Genomic DNA, 23966 nt, shown 5'->3' with positions numbered 1-23966 from the left:
TGTGTGCTATACGTATTATATATCATGTATCACATAACATTGTACATTATATGCACATCATATATTACATTTATATGCATGTATATATACACGCATATATATAATACACCTTGGGCCCCAACAGTAACTGCAGGTCCTAGGGATATGAGCCCTGTAGTGACTGGACCACAGGGACACCCAGGGTTCCCAAAAGATGGGGCCCTTGAGGGACATAGGGGTGAGATGACCAACCAACCCAGTTTTCGTGGGACTGTCCTGGTTTAGCCCTGAAAGTCCCATATCCCAGGGACCCCTGAACCCAGGGAAACGGGGCAAGTTGTCCGCACACTTTGCAGAGGGGATATTGACCAAGCTCAGGAGCATATTTCGGTGTAACAGTTGGACCCTCCACGGTGGTATGTCAGCTCTGGAGGTGAGGATTATCAATGCCAGCCTTCCTACAAGGAAAACTGAGACTCAGAGAAAGGAGTGCCTGGCCCAGAGACACACAGCTAACAGGGAACAGACACAGTATCCGGGCCTTGGCTGGTTTACCATCAAAACTGTGCCCTGGGTCTGGATGGGGTTTTCACTGGGATGGACAAACCCCGGGGTCCTGTCCGGCTCTTGAAAGTTAACGAGGATATTGGTTATGTCAATCACTATTTTACTGTATTAGACATTAAAACTGAGGAACTTTTCAAATATTTTAAATAATTTTAAATTTATTTAGAATGTATTTTTTAAAAAGTAAATAAAATAAAATGTATTTAAAACTCTATGTTAAATTTTTTTTAATGCTTTCCTTGGACGCCCCAAAGCTGCATGATGCCTCATGTCAGAGGCAGACCTCAGGGCTCTGCGTAGCTTCCTGACAGGTCAGACCCTTCCAGAACATTCCCAGGTCATCTCTGAGGGCCCTGGTCCGATGCCCCCAGACCCTCACGCTTATACCCACTTTCCTGGTCTCCAGAACCCCCTGTTACTTCCAAAGGGACAGAGACAGGAGAGTGGATAGGAAATCAGGAAATAGGTTCATGATAAATCTTTAAAACCAACAGTGTTGGCCCCCTCCTAACCCTTTTAATATAGTTTCCTGAACACCGAGCCCATGTCCCGCTCTGTCCCACGCTCCTGGCTCTGCTCCCCAGGCTCCTCATCTCCTCTGCCGCCCCCCTGTGGCTGTCCTGGCCCCCGGGGTCTCCCCACCAGCCGGTTCTCTGACCCTGTCCTGGACCCATTTAGCAAATGCTCCAATCCTCTTAGGCCAGGCGGGCCTCAGCAGAGCAGAGAGAGAATTAGATCAGATTTGGGGGAGGGAAGGGGGGACACGTGACAGGCTGTGGGGGGAGAGCAGACAGACTGTCAGGATAGAATGAAAACTTCTGCTTCTCTGAAACCCCACGAGGAGGTCTGAGACCTCTCACACACTGAGACCCCGGGAGGAGACGGGGGGCAGGGAGAGGGGGAAATGGCGGGAGGCAGGGAAGACACCTGGAAGCGGAGATGTCTTGCTCCCCATGCCTGGAAAGTGTTTTCCCCACCTTTGGCTCTCACCTCCATGGTCACTGTAGAACCTAACGCTTCTGCCTACATTTTCAGGTCTCTCCTGTCCATCGAGACCCTGTTTTGTCCTCCAGAATTATTAATTCCTGGCATGTGTGTTTTTAGGGGATGGATGTTGCTTGCCCTCAGCAGCCACACCCCCACCTTCCTTCATATACAGCAGCTCCGACAGTGGTTAGACTAGGGAAGGGTTTTCAGAGCAGAGGAGAAGGTCGCCCCCAAGGACAGTCAGTTCCTTTAGCATCTGATGAATGTTCTGGACCTCTTCCCAATGACACCATTCTGAAGAGACCCCCCCCACACACACACCCAGGAACTCACAAACCACATTCTTTCCAGAACCTTCTGAACAGGGCAGTGCAAGGCATCAAGAAGAACCTACCGAGGCAGACGGCTGTCTGGTCAGGGAACCAATGTTATGTTCAGCTCTTCCCATGTACCTGGAACTTTGCTGGGAATTTCTGGAACTCCTCCCCCACCTGATTAGATCCCGGCCCTTATCACAGCCCCTCCCTGTAAAGCTCAGATTCAAGCTGACTTTTTTTATTTGGTTTTTTTTTTAAGTAGGCTCCACGCCCAGCTCAGAGCCCAACAACGGGCTTGAACTTACGACCCTGAGATCATGACCCGAGCCGAGATCAAGGGTTGGACACCTAACCGACTGAGCCACCCAGGCACCCCTCAAGTTGACTTTTAACATGCTTTGCTGTGATCCTTTGAGTACCTATGTTCTATGAAGTCACCTCAAACACCGAAGTAGCAAATTTGGTTGTGCTCTTAGTTTCCTGCAAGCCTCTGGTCACATTTTCATCCACTCATCAGCGTATCACCTTGTTTAATGCATTCTGTTTAAAGAGCTGCTATTTACTATATATTGTCGATTTCTTCACATTGAACTCATGGCCAACAGCACTCTAACTCCCGCCGGAAGGAAGGTCATCTAACGCACAGATTTTTCTCCCGAAGGCGCATCCCAGCCTTCTTGCACCTAGGACTACCGGATAGCACCTTGGTGCTATGCATTTTAAACAGCACAATCACCAACAGCAAGCGCAAAAATGCCCTATGACCCAGCAAGTCCACCCCTGGGTATATTCTGCAAAAAAACTGAAAGCATCCACTCAAAACAGATACGTGTATACTCGTGTTTGCAGCAGCACTATTCACAACAGCCGAAAACAACCCAACGTGCCTCAACAGGTAAATGGAGAAACACAATGTGGTCTACCCATACGGTGGAATATTATCCAGCCACAAAAAGGAAGGACATGTTTATACATGCTACAGTGTGGAGGAACATTGAAGATACTATGCTGGGGCACCTGGCTGGCTCAGTCAGAAGAGCGTGAGACTCTCTCTCTTTTTTTTTAAGATTTTATTTATTTATTTGAGAGAGAGAGAGAGAGAGAATCACAAGTGGGGGGGGGGGGTAGAGAGAGAAGCAGGCTCCCCACTGAGCAGAGAGCCCGCTGCGGGGCTCCATCCCAGGACCCCTGATTCTACTTATATGAGGTACTTAGTCAAATTCATAGAAATGGAGAATGGATTGTACATTATCAGGGGCTGAGAGAAGGCGGAAAGATGAGTTCTTGTTTCTGTCCCGGGAAGGATGCAGAAGTTTTAAGTATGGGCAGTGGTGACGGTTACACAATATCGTAACCATTTTAATATTATGATTGTATTTAATGCCACCGAATAGTATACTTACGGATGGTTAAAATGATAAGTATTGTGTATAATATATATATATATATAAAACCACAATTTTTAAGAGCACAAAAATATTTAAAAATATTAAAAGCACTAAATATTCCTCAAAAGGACACTTGTTTACAGTATAAGAGCTGAAACGAAAAGGCGGCTGGAAACAGTGTGAAGCTGATCACTCGAATTTTTCACCGCTCTGCACGTTGTCTGTGAACGACCAGGAAAACGCCGGGAGCATTCGTTTTGGGGTGACAAATTTTAGCGAGTAGGGAGATTCACAAATACGGAGTGCATGAACAAGGAGGAGGGGGTGTATTTCAAAAAACGAAAGAGGAAGCAGAGAACAAAGTCCAGAGACACAGGAAGGAATGGCAATCACAGAAAGCCCAGAAGGTTCTAGAAGGCAGAGACCAGCTCCCCCGCCCCCATCAGTCCATCTCTCCAATGTTGTCTTCAAAGTTCCGCTTGCTCGTCTTTGACCACTCTACCTGGGGCCCCCTCTCCCTCGGGGAGTGATGCCTCTCCATTGCACAGAGAACAGGGAGGGGTCTGGCGGTCTGTGAGCATCTCCTGGGCAGGAGGCGGAGATGAGTCAGCCTTTCTGAGAGGACCCAAATCAGGGCTTGCCTGGGAGGGGTTGCAGAGGAGATAAGGAATTGATAGATGGGGAAGGAGCCATTGTTTCCATTCTGATTGAATCAAAAATCAGTGGATTAATTCTTTCTTCTTAGCCCACATTTCCACCAACTCCCTTCCTACCTCCCTCTCTGTGCAGGTAGATTCTGGGCTACAGACGACATCCCCATCCATCTGAATCTGGGAAGCCCAATGAGGAACTCCTGCTCCCCCAGCTGGTTTCCATCCAGCCCTGGAAGGAGTCAGGTCAGAAGAACGGAGAGCCGAGCATCGATGTGCCCCGTGCAGCATCCAAAGCCAGAAGCTGTCCCTGGTTTTCCTGCTTGCCAATCAAATAATAAATAATAATAATAATAATAATAAGCAGTAGAAAAGAGAGAAAATGAGCGTCTGCATTCTCCATAATTCTGGGCTAATTAATTTTTGCTGGCGTTTGCATAATATATTATGTGTATACTTATCTTTTGAGTTGTTTATTAAATGCCTACATTCTCAGAAATGAACAGTGTGCCTGAGACATTACCTGGTGTCAGAAACTGCAGGCTCGTTCAATCATTTAACACATTAGTCATTAACTTTGTGCCTTTCTAAGTCTCTGCCACTCAAACAAAATAAAAAATACATTACAAATCATCAACTGTTACTAAAAGTTCTACCCCAATTCCTTTTCACTATTAAGTATCTTTCCACAGTCCGAGGTGGCCGAGAAGTATTTAATCATCCTCTTAGTGGTGAACATGAGCTCCTGTAACGAACTCAGTTCCTTGAAATTTCAAATAGATATATTGGCGCTTGTTCACAATAGACAAACATCTCCCAGGATAAACCTCTTATGATAAAACCACCGAGTCAGAGGGCACTGTGCTCATTCAATCCTTTACCAAATCCTCACTGGCACCAACTCCAAAATCTCCAAAAATTCTTTGTTACCAACCTCGACTCCATCAATGGTGACGGAAAGCCGCGTTCCCACCCTCCGCCCCACCAGCTCTAGGTGCAAGCCGTCACTCAGATCTTCATCAATCCGGTGGGCAATATAATAAGCATTTCATCAATGTATTTTTTAATTGATCTGTATCCACATAATATAAAATTCTCCCACTTAAGGTGTACAATTCAATGTTTTGTTTTGTTTTTTTTACTGGGCATCCAGCACCACGATCAACCATAGACCATGACATCACCCCAAATTGAAACCCTGTAACCATTCAAGGTAGTCCCAATTTTCCCCTCCCCCGATCATTGCTGTCTCCGTGGATTTCTCTATCGTGCCCATTTCATGTACCTGGAATCATATCTATGTGACCTCTTGTGTCTGGCTTCTTTACGTTCACGTGACATTCGCAAGGTGCATCCATGTAGCATGAGTGAGTACTCCCTTTTATGGTTGGAGTTAAATAATGTTCCATTGTGTGAATACAGGGCATTGTATCACTTCATCAGTTGACGGACATTTCAGTTTGTTTCCACCCTTTTGCTATTCTGAATGGTGCTGCCATGACTTTCTTATATTTAAATGTATATTTTCACAGCATAGATGGACTTGTCCATCCGTTCACGCCTCTCTTGGACAAATAAATTGCTGCATAGCAAAACTTGGGAGGGCAGAGATATTATTTCCCTGGTCACCACTGTGTTCCCAGAGTATTTATGAGGTGTCATGCCTGTTTGACGAGGAAGAGTGGATGGGTTATGGTACTTTCCACCAAGGAAGTCTAAGTAGAGGATCAACATTGACCCCCACTCTCTCACCCCCTTACCCCACTCCGGAGAAGTCACAGTGACTGATCAGTCCTTTCCCCCTGTGGGACTGGGGGCTGGGACCTCAGTGGCAAGACAACTTTGGTCCCACCCCCCAGGGGGCTTTAACCCAGGGGAGCTGGACTTACAATAACGATGAGCTAGACCTACAATAACAATTGTAGATAGACCTAAAATAACGATGTTCGTATGCTTTGTTTAATTTTGAACTTGATCTTCTGTGTAATACATTCCAAAAGCATGAGAAGGTCAGATTCCCCATCCTCCTACCCGCCAACCCCAGCTGTGACCCCTCTTCTCAATCTGTGCCTATCCACCAACAAAATGTTACATTTCATTTCTTTTTTTTAATTTTTTTAAAATATTTTATTTATTTATTTGACAGAGAGAGAGAGAGACAACACAAGCAGGGGGAGCGGGAATGGAAGAAGCAGGCTCCCCACTGAGCAGGGAGCCCGATGCCGGGCTTCCAGGACCCCGGGATCATGACCGGAGCCAAAGGCAGACACTTAACCAACTGAACCACCTCGGCGCCCCTCATTTCTTTTAAAAATGAGACAGGAGGTGGCCTCTGGTCACGCCTTATACACCAAGGAAATTGCTCCCTCGTGGACAGCAGAGCCATTGACTTGGTGACCCGTGTGTTCTCACCTGCCCAAGAAGGAGAAAAAGATGTCCGATTAAGGCAGAATCTTGCCAGAAAGGAAGGGGCACGGTGTCCACTTACGGTAGAATACCACCGTGAAGTACTGGGGCAAACCTCGAATGACGAGATCCCTCTGCTTTGCCTCATTTTGTGTCTGATCCCCTATCCGAAGTACCCTTCCTCTCTCACTGACGACAGTAAAAGCCCTCCCCGGGACCTGAGCCTTGTAGGCCGTCTTCTCCCCGCACTCGAGTCCCGAGCAGACCCTACGCCAGGGAGGATCCTCGCTCAGTCCGATGTCTAGATGTGGGTCTGTGCAGCTTGAGAGGCTGGCTCCCTGGGCCCCGAGCCCCTGAGTCCAGCACACAGAGCAGCCCCCGCTCATTCATTCACTAAGAGGAAGGGGCAGCCGTCCACCGACACCCCCGTCGGGCTCCATCCCGTAGGAAAACCAGCAGCACGGACCCCAAACCACCACCGGGGCCAGCATGTCTGAGCACCCCTCTGTCCAGGACTCGGGGGCCACTTAGAGAAGGGACCAGAAGACAAGAGTGGTGTTGGGGGGCAAGGGGAGAGGCTGCTGGACCGACCGGGCAGGAGAGGATGGAGGCTGGACGGGGAAGTGGGGGGCTGGGGCTCCCAGGACTGGGAAGGGATGGGATGACCCCAGGGCACTGGCTGGAGGGGCCCTTTCCTGGGACGGGGACCCCGCACCGTGGGCAGCGTGGGGTTCCCCTGGGCGAGAGCCCCCTGAGGGTGCGACCAAGGCTGTCTTGCCACTGAGGTCCCAGCCCCCAGCCCCCAGCCCCGCCCCCACCCACAGGGGGGAAAGGATTACTCACTCACTGTGACTCCTCCAGGGGTGGGGCTGAGGGCGGGTGAGAGAGGGAGAGTCCCAGGACCCTCAGGCTGGGTCTGGGTGGGCACAGCTTGCCGGTGGGTGGGATTTAAGCCCCAGGTCCTGTGGGCCGAGCCTCACCCGCAGCAGCCGAGGAGCGGCGAGGATGCAGGAGCCAGACCCTCCCGCAGGTGCGCCTGGGCCTGCCTGAGCGGCCTGGGCCAGGGGTGGGTTGTGGGGCCGGCCGCTGTGGCCGAGGCTGGGGAGGCCCCCTGTGCGGGGTGGAGGGGGATCCCACACTGTGCTGTGGGGACTTCTGTGGAGCTGCTGCGTGGACTTAAATTCTTGGGGTGGGCCGAGCAGAGGACCTGGTGGGTGCTCGTCCCCTGCAAGTGTGAGGGAGGCCTTGGCCGTTGGTGGGAGGGGCCGGGGGGCCGGGCGAGGTGGGAGCCCACCTGAGGCAGCAACCTGGCTGAGCCTGGGGCGCCCACCGTGCCTGCCTTCCATGGCTGTGGGCCCTGGAATCACAAGACCGGAGCTGTTATCAGGCCCATTTCAAGGACGTGGACACTGAGGCCCAGACGCACCCAGGGACTCGGGCTGGAAGGGGGAGAGCGGGCTGGGGGCTGTCCCTGGCTTGTCTGACCCCGTTTCTCCTTCGGCCAGGCCCCCCAGCACCCCAAAGGCTCCCAAGGTCCAGGAAGAAGCGCACGGTGTACCTCAAGGAGCAGCTGCAGGAGCTGAGGAAACATTTCACGATGAACCATTACCCGAGCTATGGGGAACGCCTCACCCTGGCGGCCAGACTCGACCTGGATGAACATCAAGTGCAGGTACGACCCCCCCCCCACCGCCCCCTGTGTCCCCAGTCTTCACAAGATCCCCGAAGAAGGTGGCACTTCCTGGGGGCTGAGCCCTCCCCCGCTACCGCTGAGCAGACTGAGGCCAGAGGGCCCCACAAAGTTAGCAAGGGGCCCCGTGTGTAGACCCAGGGCTGGACTCCAAGTTCACCTCAACCCCTGTGCTGTCCAAACCAGCCAACGTGATCCTGCCCAGACTGAAGCCCTAATGGATCTCCAGGCACCAGCGCTCGGGGCCTCCGTGAAGCCCCACCCCAGGGCTCCGGGGTGACCACGCCTCTGCACCCTCCCCTGCAGCCTCCTGCACCCCACACCCCAGGGGCCTCAAATTGGACCTAGGGCCATAGGGAGCGGTATGAGGCCAGCTTTTTATTATTATTTAAATTCAATTAATTAACATATAGTGTATTAGTTTCAGAGGCAGAGTTCAGTGATTCATCAGTCTTAGATAACACCCAGTGCTCATCAATCACATCATGTGCTCTCCTTAATGTCCATCACCCAATTACCCCATCCCCCCACCTCCTCCCCTCCAGCAGCCCTCAGTTTGTTTCCTATGATTAAGAGTCTCTTATGGATTGTCTCCCTCTCTGATTTCATCTTGTTTTATTTTTTCCTCCCTTCCCCTATGCTCCTCTGTTTTGTTTCTTAAATTCCACATCTCATTGAGATCATATGATAATTGTCTTTCTCTGACTGACTTATTTCACTTAGCATAATACCTTCTAGCTCCATCCACTTCATTGCAAATGGCAAGATTTCTTTTTTGATGGCTGCGTAATATTCTAGTGTGTGTGTATGTGTGTGTGTGTGTGTGTGTGTGTAAAACATCTTTATCCATTCATCTGTCGATGGACATCTGGGCTCTTCCCACAGTTTGGCTCTTGTGGACATTGCTGCTATAAACATTGGGGTGCACGTACCCCTTCCAATCACTACATTTGTATCTTTGGAGTAAATACCCAGTAGTGCAATTGCTGGGTCGTAGGGTAGCTCTATTTTCAACTTGAGGAACCTCCACACTGTTTTCCAGAGTGGCTGCACCGGCTTGCATTCCCACCAACAGTGTAGGAGGCTTCCCCTTTCTCCACATCCTCCCAACATCTGTCTTCTGACTTTTTAATTTGAGCCATTCTCACTAGGGTGAGATGGTATCTGTTGTGGTTTTGGTTTGCATTTCCCTGATGAGATGGGCTTTTTTTCTCCTGAGCAGCCCCACCCCTGGGATGAGGCAAGCCCTTTCACACCTCCTACTTGTCACCTCTGTCCCTCCCTCCAGGTGTGGTTCAAGAACCATCGGGCCAAGCACGCGAGGCTGCAGGGACTGCCCATAGGGCGAGGTGGGGGAGGCGGTGCTGGGCCCCAGGGCCCTGGAGCCCCCACCCCTGATTCTATCCCTGCCCCTGCCCCCGCCCCAGTCCCTTTTCCCTTCCCTGCTCCTTTGCCTGTCCCTGTCCCTGCCCCTGTTCCTGCCCAGGATCCCGCCTCGGTCCCGGTCCCTGGGAGACCCATGTTCCCAGGGAGCCTCTGCATCTGCAGCCCCGCTCGGCTCAGCCTCACACGGGTCTCCCCGGCAGCAGATTCCAGCATCTACAGCCTCCGCCGGGCCTGGTGGGCCCCAGAGCAGGGCTCCCAGGGCCACGTCCCCACTGCCCAGGCCCGTGCCCCGGCCCTGGCCTGGCCTCAGAACTCCTTCGCCTCGGACTTCTCGCCAGACCCCGTGCTGGCCCCCAATTTCCCAGGGCTCCATTTGCCCCAAGACCCCTTGGAGGAACTCCCTTTCCCCTTGATGTCCGGATCTCAAGAGGGAGATGACCTGGAGGATGACAGTGACTCAGAACTCAGGAGGTTACTGGATTTATAGGGGAGTCTGTCCCCACGGAGTCCTGCAGTTCCCACGGGGTCAGAGGGGACGAGGGTTTGATCAGCCTGCAGTTAGCCGCCCGTGGGTGAGGACAGGGGTCGTGATCAGGTGCACTCAGGTGCTCTGTGGTGGGAACACACCCCCATTCACCCCACCTGTGGAGGTGGCATCTTGTGTTCACTGTGAGCCCACCCACTCACTGTGGGAGCCCCCACAGCATTATTTAGGGCGCACACGGGCATTTGTGTGGGATCCCAGGGGTCACGTGATACCCCTGCTAACAGCCTCTGTTTGCTTCGCAATGCTCCAAGAGCTTTCTACCGGCCTTGACCGGCCTGATTGACCCAGCCGTCCTCTGAGGGTCGGCGTCCTTGGAAACCTTTAGGATGTGGGACTTTTTGATGCTTGCCTGTCGGCTGGCTTGAGGCATCACTGTGGTGATCATCCATTTACTGATGATCAAAGAAGTTACGCCCTCTCACGTGTTAGTCGGACATTAGGAATAGTCACAGCGTTTTCTGGGTTTTTTAGCCCATTTTTCTTTAAAGTAAGCTTTACTCCCGGTGTGGGGCTTGAACTCAGGACACTGAGGTCAAGAGTCACATGCTCTATACCCACGGAGTCAGCCAGGTGCCCCATTTTTATCTTTAACCCATTTATCCTTACATCCCTTTTGATTGCAAATATTTTTCCTATTTGTATTTTTTTCATAAATAAAATTTTGTGATTTGAATGTCGTCTAGTTCAGTGCTTCTGATTATCTGTTCTTACGGACCAGTTTCTTTTCTCCTTACTGTCAGTGGCACAGTGATATGCTGTAAAGCAAAATAAAATTATTAACAAAAAGGAAAAATGACTTAAAACAAAATAAGCCCCATTTTCAAATTGACATAAAAGTTTATAAAAGCTGACATCCCATGGGTCTACATGCCTTGTCCAAAACTGTCGAAACAGTTTACAGAGGGCATCGGTTTGAGATCCCTGGGGTACCGCTTTGACTATAGCTCAGGTTTGATTTGGTTTGGCTTCCTTTTTCTGCTCTAAGTTCATGCTTTTTGCTTTTGCTTTCTTGTTTAAGAAATCTTTCCAGCGGGGCGGGGGGAGGGGTGTCTTTCATTAGCACTTGATCATAAAGATAGTCTGTTTTGTCCTCTAAAATCTTTATAGTTTTATCTCATGTTTAGGAGGTCTTGAATACATGTAGAATTGGTTCTCTATGGTGTGAGGTAGGGACTCAGGGATTTTTTTTCTTCTTTTTCAGAGATTTTCAGTGGTCAGTGGATGAAGGGCCTGGTAATTTGTCATAAATCAAGTGTCCTTTCACGTATGGGTCAGGATCTACAAAGTCTATATTTGGGGTCCATGGTCTCTTTTACCAATTCCATGCTCCCTCTTGGCCTCAGCCTCCAGCTTCTCTGCTGCCCCCGGGTGGCTGTTCTGGCCCCTGGGTCTCCCCACAGCTGTTTCTCTGACCCTGTCCTGTTCCTATTTAGCAAATGCTCCAATCCTCTTAGACCAGGCCAGCCTCAGCAAAATATAGGGAGAATTAGCAGGGATTTAGAGGGACACATGACAGACTGGGGTGGGGAGTGTGCAATTAACCCCTCCTGCTTATGAGAGAGCCCCTGGTAGAAATGTACACAGGAAAACACACTAAGACCCCACGAGGAGACGGAGGGGCAGAGAAACGGGAAGAGAGGGTAGACATGGGGGGAGGGGGACAGAAAGAAGGGGAAACTGAGGCACTGGAATTTCTTGCTCTCAAAACCAGAACATGCAGCCCCCCTCCCCCAGCATGTCACTTCCCATGTGACAGCAGCTGTCCTATATGCTCTAATATCCTTACAAAAAGGTCCTTTAAGGCAGGCAGCTTAATCCCTCGCCTCCAGGAGGTCACACCAAACATCAGAGCATTCGAGTGCCTTTCTGAGAAGACAGGAAGCGCCCGAGCTGCATGGGCAAGCACCAGGCCGCCCAGCTGGAGAGCATAGCCCTTAACCTTCTGCGCCAGCAAATTGTGCCAAGCCCATCTGCTTCTTGGACTCTTCGGAATGGGACATGTAGACAGCTGGACGTCCGTCCATGGGACTCTGGATAACAACCACACCCTCTCCACATGCGCGGGTGTGAGTCATACGGAGTGTGCCATTTATACCCTCAGCACAGAGCCTGATTTACAGGAAGTGCTGAGCAAATGGGTGGTCTTACCCTTCTGCCACCAGACAAGCCCCCACCCCCCACATCTCTTCCCTCTTCTCCCACCTCTCTGCCCTGCCCGCACCCATGTTTCCCATTTCCTCTCCTTCTCTGGTCTCCCCCTCCCCCGCCCCACCCATCCCCCAGTCCTTGGGCTTCTCCCCAGCAGGTTTCCTTGGTCTTGACCCGACTTACCACCTGCCCCCACCCTCTTAGGCCAGGTCAGCATGTGCAGAATCCAAGAATGTTCATAGCAGCTCTATTCATGGCGGACAAAAATGGGAGACAGCCCGAGTGGATGGACTGACAAAATTATGGTATATCCATGCAGCAGGTGCCTCTTGGCAATGGAAAGGAACAAACTATGGATACACACAGCAATATGGGAGAATCTCAAAATCCTTATACTGGGTGGGGAAAAAAGCCAGGCACAAGAGATGATATACTATGTGATTTCGTTTCTGTGAAATTCTATAGGAGGCAAAAACACATCTATTGTTAACAGAAAGCAAATCGGTGGTCTCCAAGGTTGGAAGCATGGAGAGAAAAGGACTACAAATATGCCCCAGGGAGCTTTTTGGGGTAATGGGTGCTGATATCGAATCAATTACACTGAACACTTCAGACCTGTATACTTTATTTAATGCAGATTAAATAACAATTTTAAAAGCTTAAGGAAAGATTTTTTAGAAGTGTGTAAACTTTTTTTTTTAAAGATTTTATTTATTTATTTGACAGAGAGAGAATGAGAGATAGAGAGCACGAGAGGGAAGAGGGTCAGAGGGAGAAGCAGACTCCCCGCCGAGCAGGGAGCCCGATGTGGGACTCGATCCCGGGACTCCAGGATCATGACCTGAGCCGAAGGCAGTCGCTTAACCAACTGAGCCACCCAGGCGCCCCAGAAGTGTGTAAACTTTTAATGTGAGGGTTTCTTGGTGAGAAGGGATTTGAGAAGGATTAAATGAGTCAAATCATACAATTTTTTTTTTAAGGAAGGGGGCAGAGGGAGAGAGAGAATCCCAAGCAGGCTCCATACCGAGAACGGAGCCTGATGCAGGGCTCGATCTCACGATGATCATGACCTGAGCCCAAATCCAGAGTCAGACGCTTAACCAACTGAGCCACCCAGACCCCCCAAATCATAGAAATCTTAGCCAAGCCTGAGCTTCTAAGTGCCCAACAAATAGCATCCGCCCGGACGATGGTTAATGATAGCATCGCATAAAGAACTTTCTCGTTGTCTTTTTCTGCTTCCTTCTCTCTCCAACCCTCCACCTGTTGCATCCCTTCTCTGCCTTCTTCTCTGGGTCCCCAGTCTCCATCTGTCACTCAACTCCTCCCAGGTTCCCATCTTCTTTATCTGTTCCTCACCCCCCTCCTCTCCCCTCCTGCATTTTGGACTCTCATCTCTCAGTCTCTGTATCTCTTTCACCCTGAGTCTCTGTAGCATAGACTAACTCAGGGCTGGAGCAGACCCCGGCAGCACCAGGTATCTACTGTGTGACTTGGCGCGGGCAACTATACCTCTCTGAGCCTCAGCAGTCTCAGCTGGACACGCAACAGGCTGCATGTAGTGACTTCCTTCCCAAGAGCACAACTGGATAGACCCTACCACAGCCAGATGATTGTGTAGCCTTGATCTGACGTGAACTCTGCGGTCTTCCTCTCCAGACCCATAACCCCAATCTAGTCATGAGGAAAACTTCAGGCAAATTCCATAGAGGGGCGTTCTCCAAAATATCTGACCCATACTCCTCAACACCATCCAGGTAATCAAAACAAGGGAAGTCTGAGAAACTGCCCAAGCTGAATGGAGCCTAAGGAGACGCGGAATGTGGTGTCCCGGACAGAATCCTGGAACAGAAAAAGGACATTCGGGAAAAACTAAGGAAAATTGAATAAACTAAGGGCTTTAGTTAATAAGAGTGTATCGATATTGGTTTACTCATTGTAATAAATGCACCTGCTCAGGTAAGATGTGAATGGAGCGCTGGATATGTATCTTCTTGATTTTTCTGTAAATCTGAAATCACCCCCCACCCCCAACCCTCCTTCCCAGACTTTCCCCCTCCCTCGGTTTCTCCTCTCTGGTGGGTGCACCCCTCGCCCCCTCTGCTGGGGCGCTGTCTCCCCGGCTCCCGCTTCCCTCTGCTGCCCCCCTGTGGCTGTCCGCAGCAAGCGGTTCTCTGACCCTGTCTCGGTCCCATTTAGCAAATGCTCCAAACCTCTTAGATCCGCCCCGCCTCAGCAGAGCAGAGAGAGAATTAGATCAGGTGGAGGGGAGGGAAGGGGGGGGAACACGTGACAGGCTGTTGGGGGAGGGCAGACATGTAATAAGAGTGGACAGGCCCGGGGGCTTCCAGGATGCAACAAAAGCTCCTTCCGCTTATCCAACAGACGCTGGTAGGGACAGACACAGAAGGGCATCAGGGAGACAGGTGCAGAGGGCGGGGAGACCCAGCATAGAAGCATCAGGGTGGGCAGTGTCGGGCATCTTGACCCGCCTGAGTCCCTGCAGATTTCGCTACCTCTCATCTAGATTTCTAGGGGGCCTCTAAATAGCATCTCCCTCTGAGAGGGTAACCTGAAGGTTTTTTTTTTTTTGGTGACAAGGCTGACCCCAGGTCTGAGGTGGGAAAAACCAAGACAAGCCTGGAACATCTTGTCCCCCGCAAAGATACGAAACTCTCAGAGATTACTGGGCTTTTATGTCCAAGGACCCAGGGACCACCTCCAAGAAGCTTCAATTTAAGCTTCAAAAGAAATACATCCGCAACAGGTTGAAATACATCAGAAACATAAACACTGATGGGTTCACAATGGTCCTCAAAAAAGAAAGAAAAAAAAAAGAAGAAACCTTAGAATTAAGTAATCTTGGGGGCACCTGGGTGGCTCAGTCAGTTAAACATCTGCCTTCGGCTCAGGTCATGATCACAGGGTTCTGGGATGGAGCCCTGCATCGGGCTCCCTGCTCAGTGGGAAACCTGCTTCTCCCGCTGCCTGCAGCTCCCCCCACTTGTGCTCTGTCTCTGTCAAATAAAAAAATCTTAAAAAAAAAAAAGAAATGAGCTATTAAGCCATGAAAAGACATGGGGGGAAGTTAAATGCATATTCCTAATTGAAACAAGCCAATCTGGAAAAGGCTACATACTGTATAATTCCAATGACATGATATTCTGGAAAAGGCAAAACTTTGGACACAGTATAGGGATCAGAGGTTTCCAGGAGTTAAGGCGGAGGGATGAACAGATGGAGCACAGAAGATTTTGAGGGCAGTGAGGGTATTGCAATGGGGAATACATGTAGGGTATTGTGGGGTACTGTAATGGTGAATACATGTCATATATTTGTCAAAACCCATAGAATGTACAACACCAAGAATGAACCTTAATGTAAATTATGGACTCGAGGTGCTAATGTGTCAATAGAATTTCACTGATTGCAACAGAAGTACCACTATTGTGGGGGGAGGTGTCGATTTGGGGGAGGCCATGTGTATGTGAGGGTAAGTGGTATACAGGAACTCCCTGGATTTTCTGCTTAACTTTGCTGTAAACCTAAAACTGCTCTGAAAAAATAAGGTCTTTTTTTTTTAATATTTTATTTATTTGACAGAGAGAGAGAGCACAAGCAGAGGGAACAGGAAAGGGAGAAGCAGGCCCCCTGCTGAGCAGGGAGCCCGATGCAGGGCTCAATCCCAGGACCCTGAGATCATGACCTGAGCTGAAGGCATGATGCTCAACCGAATGAGCCACCCAGGGGCCCCCAGATAGGCACATCTGTAAAGTAGATTAGTGCGGACCGTGAGATGGAGGGAGGGAGGAATGAGGGGGTGGGTGTTTAATGGGTTCAGAGTTTCTTTTTGGAATGATGAAATGTTCTGGAACTGGAAAGTAGTGATATTTGCACATGATTGGAAATGTACTAAATGTCACCGAATCAATCGTGTACCTTAAGATGGTTAAAATGGTAAATTTTAGGTTATGTGTATTTTACTTCGATTCAAAAAACTGCAGGGTGACAGGTACAAAAAGAAAGTGTGCTGGCAGGGTGTCTTCCTCTTCCTTCCTGTTTTGGACACAGATGTGATGCCTAGAGTTGCAATGGCCATCTTGCCACCATGAGGCAAAGAAGCAAGCAGATAAAAACCCAACAAACTAAAGAGAAGAGAATAAAAAGAACAATTCTGAAACCTTGATCACATTGTTGAGCTGACCACCAACCTCAAGACTTCTTAACAATACACGTCCTTGAATTTCTTTTAAATAGGCTCCACCCCCAATGTGGGGCTTGAACTCATGCCCCTGAGATCAAGAGTCCCACGCTCTATGGGCCGAGCCAGCCAGGTGCCCCAATAAATGTCTTTGAAGTTAAAAAAAAAAAAAAAAACACTTTTCTTAAGGTGAGAGGAACAGCCTGTCATGAGGCACTGCGACACGGAGCCGCTGAGAGGTAGGGCTGAGGGGAGAGGGGGGTTCAGTCTTTCCCCCAGATGGAGAAAAGTCAGGAAGGGCAGGGAGGCAAGACAAGCAGCTCTCTGAATCACAGGGAAGACGCTACAGAAGCATCGAGGGCAAAACCTCTCATTTTGCACTTGATCCTGGTGACGCCCAGCCTCCACCTGGCGTTGCTTTGATACCTTACCCCCATTTCCCTTGCTTCCTCCCTCCACTAAATCATCACCTGATAGGTGAGGACATTTGTCTGAGGTCCCACAGCCAGCAAGTACTGAAGCTGGGACTGGTTATAGACTAAATGGAAGGGGTCCAGAGAGAGAACTTGAAGAGAGAGAAGATATACTTTTCCCTCCTCTGTATTTATTTGAAAAGGGCCATGTCACCACGCCAAACATGGTGATTCCCTCGACTTCACGAAATCTCAATGACCAGAAGGGGATGCTCTGGTTACCCGGAGGGATGGGGGGATGCTGTTCTCAAAATGGCCACACGGTGTCGCTGTTGGACAAGAATTCACTGTGTCTCCCGGTTCCGGAAAGGAGGGACCTTCCCGGAGGCGTTCTTTTTGTTCCTGAAGGTGCGAATTGTCCCAGTTAAGCAAAAATAGGATCATGGCACTTTCTCTTCCAGGCACAAGGTAAAATTAAAAGGACCGTGGTAGGTATTTCTAGTGCTCACCAATTGTTCCAGCTCACCTCCCCTTCCTGAATGCAGAAAGGCGGCGGTCCCCAGCCCAGTTCTGCCGGTGGGCGGGGTCGTGTGCCCGTTCTGGCCAATGGGCTGCGAGGAGAGCTGGTGTGCGTCACTTCCTTGCTGACGCCTTTAAGAGCCGGTGCGTGGGTCTCTCTGCGCTTCCCCAGCCAGGTGCAGTGAGGATGCTGTGGGTCCAGACACAGCAACAGGAGTCCCCAAAAGTTTAGATCTGCAGCTGCTCAGTAAGGGAAGTGGGGGCGCCTAGGTGGCTCAGTCCGTTAAGCATCTGCCTTCAGCTCAGGTCATGATCTCAGGGTCCTGGGATCGAGCCCCCCTCGGGCTCTGCTCGGTGGGGAGTCGGCTTCTCCTCACTCTCCCTCTGGGCTCTCTCAAATAAATAAATAAAATCTTTTTTAAAAAATAAGGTAACCATTGGCACATGCCATGCGTATTTGATTGTAAATTTATTTTTTATTTTTTAAAAAGATTCGAGAGAGAGAGAGCATGCACAAGGGGCAGGGGCAGAGGAAGAAGGAGAGACTCTTAAGCAGGCTCCACATCCAACGTGGAGCCAGATGGGGGGCTCAGTCCCATGACCCCGAGACCACCATCCCAGCCAACACCAAGAGTGGGATGCTCAACCGACTTCGCCACCCAGATGCCCCTGAATGTAAATTTAAATAAAGTAAAATAACACAGTGGAATATTCTTCAGCCACAAAAAAAAAAAAAAAAAGGAATAAATGCTGATCCATGCTACTACGGCGATGACCTTGAAAATAATACACTAAAGTGAAAGCAGCAAGACCACGCATTGTATGATTTCGTTTTATATGAAATCTTCAGAATAGGGCACATCCACAGAAGCAGAAAGCAAATTACTGGTTGCTCGGGGCGGGGAGTGGAGGGGCTTCCCTCTGTGGTGGTGAAAATGTTCTCAAACTGTTGTGCCGCATGCTTGTATCTGTGAATAGAGTAAAGCTGTTAAATTATACACTTTAAAGGGGTGTTGGGGGCGCCTGGGTGGCTCAGTCAGTTAAGCGTCTGCCTCTGGCTCAGGTCATGATCCCAGGGTCCTGGGATCGAGCCCCGCATCGGCCTGCTTCTCCCTCTCCCTCTATTGTTCTCCCTGCTTGTGCTCTGTCAAATAAATAAAATCTTTTAAAAAAAAAAAAAAAGAAAGAAAAGAAAAAGAAATGGCCCTCCGTGAAAGGTGTCCCGAAGATATCCAGTCGGTGGTCTGTTTGAAGCGAGACTGGAGTGGCCAGCCTCCCTGCGGGTCTTACAAACGGTCTGGCCCCATGAAAAATTCCTAAGTGGGCTTGTGAGACTTCTGATCACTTCCCCCGACCGACGGTCCCAACGCCGTGGTCCGAGGGGCGCCCGAGTCTCCATCCTCCGCCTGAGTGGCCCCAACAGCCAACCCAGCCCCGTGCCGTCATGTGACGGCTGACCACGGGGTCCTCAGCGAGCTTGTCCGCCGACATTTGCTGATCTTGCTCTACCAGGGGCTAATCCAACTCAAGCAATTCCTCATTTCACTGGCAAGTGCTAGAGTCCGCCCAGGCTCCCAGTCCCTTAGCTGGTGGGCTCAGCCCTGTGACTCGCTCCAAGAGCCGACAGAATGGAGCATGGGAAGGGCTCTCCTATGCTCTCAAGGTGGTGACCAAAGCCGGCTCTGACGTCCCAGGACTCCTCTGCTTTCTGTCCCATTGCTGCTGGAGTCACCAGCGCACCCAGAGGCGAGCCCCAGCTTCCATGGGAGCCCCGTCATCGTGGGCTGAGCTCAGTCTCCCCCCGCTGCCTCAAGCGCACGTTGAAGCCCAGATTCCACGGGAAAAACGGACACTCACAGACCTGTTCTGTTAAACTCACCCAATGTTTATTGAATAGTGAACCATTGCCGATAGTGCTGAACTCTGCAACTCCCTCCCCCGGATCCCTCCCTCGGCCACCCTGAGAAGGAAGCCCGGAGCAGGACCACCCCAAATGCCAGAGAGTAGTCAGGGGGCTGGGGGATGCGGGGAGATGGGAAAAGGTGGGGGTGGGGGGGAGGAAGGAGCAAGGCAGGCAGGGTGCAGGTCTACACTCCAGGTGGGGGGGCACACACACGCACACACACAGGCAAGGACCAGGGGCATCAGTCTCTGCCCCCACTCGGCGGCCGCAGGGACATCAGGGAAAGACCAGGCGTCCATGAGACATTTCAGTCCTTCCCGTCATGAAGCGTCTGCCACGAGGGGCTGGGCCAAGGTCACTGGACTGTGCAGAGAAGAGGTGGGGAGGAGTCAGCTTGCAGGGGACGAGACCAGTGGGGACCCCACGATAAAGGGAGACAAGTGATGGGCAAAATGCAGTCCCAGGGAGAAACTGAGGCACGAGGACAACCGGATGCCCAGGAGGGAAAAGTTGTAATCCAACAGGCAAGGTGGGCCAAGACTTAGTTCTCGATAAAGCTGGGGGCGGGGGGAAGGGGGGGTACTGCTGGACAGCCCCGAGGAGAGGCGACAGGACACCTGTCACCTGTGCCCCACGGGAACACTCGCTCTCCGGACAAGCCGTCCACTGAAATGGGTTTCTGTGATGCCGGTGTCAGCCCACGCCATCCCTGAGCCCCAGAAAGGCCGTGGGGACAATGAGGTATCCTGGTGCTGCCCCATCGCTTCTCCCCTTCACTAACTTTCACGGCTGTCCTGTCGCTATCATCCATAACCACGCATGCAATTTTGCTGAGTTCTGAGAGTCCTTCTAGCGAATCCCTGAACCCCCGGGAATTGCACCCACAAAAGAGGAAAACAAGAGCCCCCGCACCCTCCTTTCCCTTACATAAATCCCATTTTTGCTTATGCGGGATGAAAGCATCCACTGATGGACCTCTCCGGAACCCCAGGCAAACTCGTGCTGATGTTAAGTAGCCCCTTGTGAGTTACCGAGAGCTTCGAGAAGCAGCCAAGAAGCCGCCCCGCCACTGGTGTGTTTATGCCAGGGATGTGCTCAATTTCGGGCTTTAAGACTTGAAAGCCCTGCCCCCACCCTCACAGCCGAGCCGCATAATTGAGTCCGCTCAAGCTGCTTTGGAACTATGGAATTCTTGACTTTCTCTGTGTTAATTTGGGGAGCCCTCCTTTTCAGACCTGCACGGGAAGCAAGACACCGCTTTGTGTGTATCGCATTAATTCAATCTGCACGTTCAAATTCACAGGGAAGGTGACCTCGCTCTGCCCTAGTAAAGGACTCTGAGAAAGAGAACTTGAATTTCAAGCATTTGGAAACCAGTCCGCTGGAGCCAAGCCTCCTGGGGACAGGAACTTGGGTCCACCATATACTGGGATGGAAGAGTCAGTTCCAGAACAACAGGGGAGAAGGGGGAGAGACTGGTGCTCAAGTAGAGAGAATGGGCGAGTACGGTCAGGCTCTCGAGTGTCAGGAGCCAGAACCTGGTTCTGGAGTGGGCTGGCGTCGGGTGCCCAGGTGCCCAGTTCTAGAAGAGGCGGGGTTTGGAGCTCATCTGGAACACATGGGCTTAGAAATGGGAAACCAGGCTCGGGAGGTACTGAAAAGCAGTTCTATGACCCAGAGAATAATATGGACACCACTACCCATTCTAGATTACATCGGGTTGGAAACGAGTCTTAGGTTCGGGGTACATTAGGAACTGGCTGTCGACTGCGGTGTGTAGGAGCTGGGACCCCCTCACCTCTGCCTTCAGGGCACATTAGCCCTGAGCCAAGGCGGCCTTGATGGCTGCCACCAGCTTCAGAAACTTGCTCTCTGTGTCCACGTAGCCATCACCTCTCTGGGGAGGGGAAGAAAAGGGAAGGGCTGAGATCCCAACCCCCAGCCAGCCTGAGAACAAGGCGAGACAGACGGACAGACAGCCGTACCTTCTTGGAGTGAACCAGCTTCCCGGCTACCATCACTTCAAAGAAGCCAGTGGCCTGGGGAGTCCCCTCGCCGCACTGGGGAGAGAGATGTTGTTGGAGGGGCCGAGCGGCCCACTTGGGGACACCTGCACCTTTCCAGGAAATGGAGATTATGGGGGTGAAGGGTAGGGCCAGCCCGAACCACTCTGCTGCCGCCTCAGGGTTGAGGGACACACAAGGAGACCCATCTCTGATTCTCATCCCCAGCCCCAAGACTCACGATGTCCAGGCATCCGGGGAACTCATCTTCTAACTTCTTCTTGAGCTGAAGATACTGGGAAGGAGGTGTGGGGGGTCACAACTGGGGTCAACAGGGGCCAGACCAGCTCGCCCCCCTCCCTCATCTTCCAGGGACACCTCGGGCTGGCCCCTCCACTTACCTTGGACTTGTAGCCTCAAGCGCCACTGGTGGGAGGGAGTCCAAGAGGGTGAGTCGACAGCAAGACCAAAGACGGGACAGAGAGAGGAGAGGACAGACACACAGAGAATGTTGGAAGGGGCACAGGGACGGGCGACGGGAGTGGACACCCACGCACAAGGAAAACCGGCCCAGAGCAGGGGAGCCAAGAGACGGAGAGGGGGCGCAGGGCAAGTGGGTGACAAGGAGAGACACAAGTATGAGACACAGGCGGGAGGGAGGAAACAGAAAACGGCGTTAGGCTGAGAACCACAGAAGCAGCACCCCCATCCACAGCCCCGCGGGGAGGTGTCCCAAAAACCTTTACTCCCAGATTCCCAGGTCCTCCCAGTCCTGAGGCCGGAATCCAAACGCCTCCCCAACCCCCACGGCAGGCTATTTCCGGACAGGCCGCGTGGGGGCCTCAAAATGTCACTCCACCCTCCGCTTTGCTTGCAGAGGGTGCGGGGACGTTTCTAACGCGCCCGCCCGCAGATCGGAGCCTTTCAGAATCAGCGGCTGCCCCAGGGCATTTCACTCCAGCTTCGGACCTGACCCCACCCTCCCCTATAACGAAGACGGAGCTAATATTCTCTTCCTGCAAGCACTCTCTGGGAGGAGAAATGCGCTGATCGTGCATTTACTAAGCGCCCACAGGCAGGCCTGTCTGCAAGTCCGCATAGTGCTAGGTGTCCCGCAGGGGGGTGGAGCAGTCAACGAGAGAGAAAATCCCTTGTCCACTCGGGGCTTTTTCACGCTAACGGGGAAGCTGGCTCAAACATGCGCTCCCTCCGTGGTCACTACCGAGATCACGCTCTCAACCTCTGCAGATGGGGAAACCCAGACCCGAAAGGAAGGAGGGCTACTAACGATGGTCGCCCACAGTCTTCATTCCTTTCAAACCCACGCTGGAACATTCTCGAACCTTCCCGACTCTCGCCGTCCCCACCCCATGACTGTTCATGGTACTGGGGGAGGGGAAACCTAAACGTTGACAGAGGCTCCTTTCCCATTGCAAAAGTGACCCCCCACACACACACCCGCTCCGCAAACGGAGCCCCCGGAGTCGGGTGTCTTAAATGGCCGCACACATGTCTCGGCTCCACCTTCGATAACCTGAGCTGTCCTGAGTGCCACGCACTGGGGAGGTGGATCAACGCCCTTACTTCCCGCCGGTCCCCTCACGCCCACCCCACCCGCAGCGAACCCCTTTTCTCGGGGAGGGAATCTTCGTGGGTCCAGCCCCCAAGCGCCAGCGCCCAGCACCGTCGGGCCGAGTGGGGGTCGCGGAGGGGGACCCCTGGCCGTCGTGCTTACCAATAAACGACTCGGATGGCGAGGGCCATGGCTGGGGACCGTAGCATGGGCGGGACGCGGACGGTGACCCACCTGCAGCGTGGCCGTGCGAACTCCGAGGCTCCGGGACCGCGGCACAAAGGTGGTTGCTCGGCGTTCCACGGCGCGAACCAATGCGGCGGGGGAGCGGGGGCGGCGGGGGACGGCGGGCCCCCACGGTGGGGGGTCAGGGACCCTGCGACCCGCCACCCTGAGCCCCCCACGCAGTCCCCTCCCTTCCCCTGCTGGGGTCAGGCTGCGTCCCGACAGAAGTCCCGGGGAAAGCCTCTGCGCGTCCCCTCCCGGTCCCCCCTCCGAGCCAGAATGGTATGGCCCCGCGGGGCGGGGTTTGGGACCCGAGGATCGGCGAAGAAAACGGAATTGCCAGGGAGGGTGGTGGTTTTCCAGCGTGGGCCGGGAGGGGGCGGCTGTCGGGCCCCTCTCTTTCCCCGGAGAGGGTGGGAGGGCCGAGTCCGAAAGCACTGGGGGTACGCAGGGGCCCGCCCGGGAAGCCCAGGTTTCCAGCGAGCTCCTCGCGCCGGGCAGCTGGACCTGAGCGCCGCCTAAGCGCCGTGGCAGTTCCTCCTCTGGCGCTTTCCAGCCCCCTCCGAGTTGAGGGGTTCAGGAAAGTGCTGGAAGCGGGCCGCTAGTTAAGGGATTAGGGCGTGGGCGCCTCCCTGAGCCTCAGTTTCTCTGTCTGGAAGATGGGCGTAATCGCGGTCAGGGACGACTCATTCATTTACCGAATATGTACTGCGGACCGACCTGCTGTCAGCGATGAAAAAATAGACACAATCCCTCTCCTACTGGGAGTGGTTTAGCCTGGGGGCTGGAGGAGATAAGGGAGTTGATGTGCACGTTCAAACTGGAAGGACCGGAGTATCTTGCACTTGGAGATGGCTCAATAAAGACCAACTCTGCCAGAGATCTTCCTGCCCCACCTTCTGTCTCTGCCTCCTGGTCCTTGGTCCTCACCTGCTGTAACCCCCCTGGCTCAGGGCGGATGGCACACAAGGTTCAAGTTCCACTCTGCCTCTGTTGTGTGACATCTGATCCCAGTGGTCTTGGAAGGATGTAATGAGCCTGGGATGTACAGCGCCCAACACAGG

At 52.2% G+C, this 23966-nt stretch overlaps 1 protein-coding gene across 2 annotated transcripts; it reads right to left on the bottom strand.

Moving 5' to 3' along the window:
- Positions 1 to 19062: 19062 nt before the first annotated feature.
- Positions 19063 to 23112, bottom strand: SELENOW (selenoprotein W). Of its 2 annotated transcripts, XM_027618871.2 has the most exons (6): positions 22840 to 23075; positions 21506 to 21530; positions 21346 to 21399; positions 21087 to 21161; positions 20900 to 20998; positions 19063 to 19464 (listed from the first exon to the last, which is right to left on the bottom strand). In XM_027618871.2, exons 1-5 carry the CDS (start codon positions 22884 to 22886, stop codon positions 20918 to 20920), a joined length of 282 nt encoding a protein of 93 aa, XP_027474672.1. In that variant the 5' UTR covers positions 22887 to 23075; the 3' UTR covers positions 19063 to 19464; positions 20900 to 20917. The 2 variants fall into 2 exon arrangements, with proteins under 2 accessions (XP_027474672.1, XP_027474671.1); XM_027618870.1 differs by lacking the exon at positions 20900 to 20998 and having other exon boundaries at positions 22840 to 23112.
- Between the last annotated feature and the right edge of the window lie 854 nt (positions 23113 to 23966).

Source organism: Zalophus californianus, chromosome 17 (assembly GCF_009762305.2).
Source record: "Zalophus californianus isolate mZalCal1 chromosome 17, mZalCal1.pri.v2, whole genome shotgun sequence".
NCBI classification, from domain to species: Eukaryota; Metazoa; Chordata; class Mammalia; order Carnivora; family Otariidae; genus Zalophus; species Zalophus californianus.
This window is presented reverse-complemented; position numbering and strand designations above follow the sequence as displayed.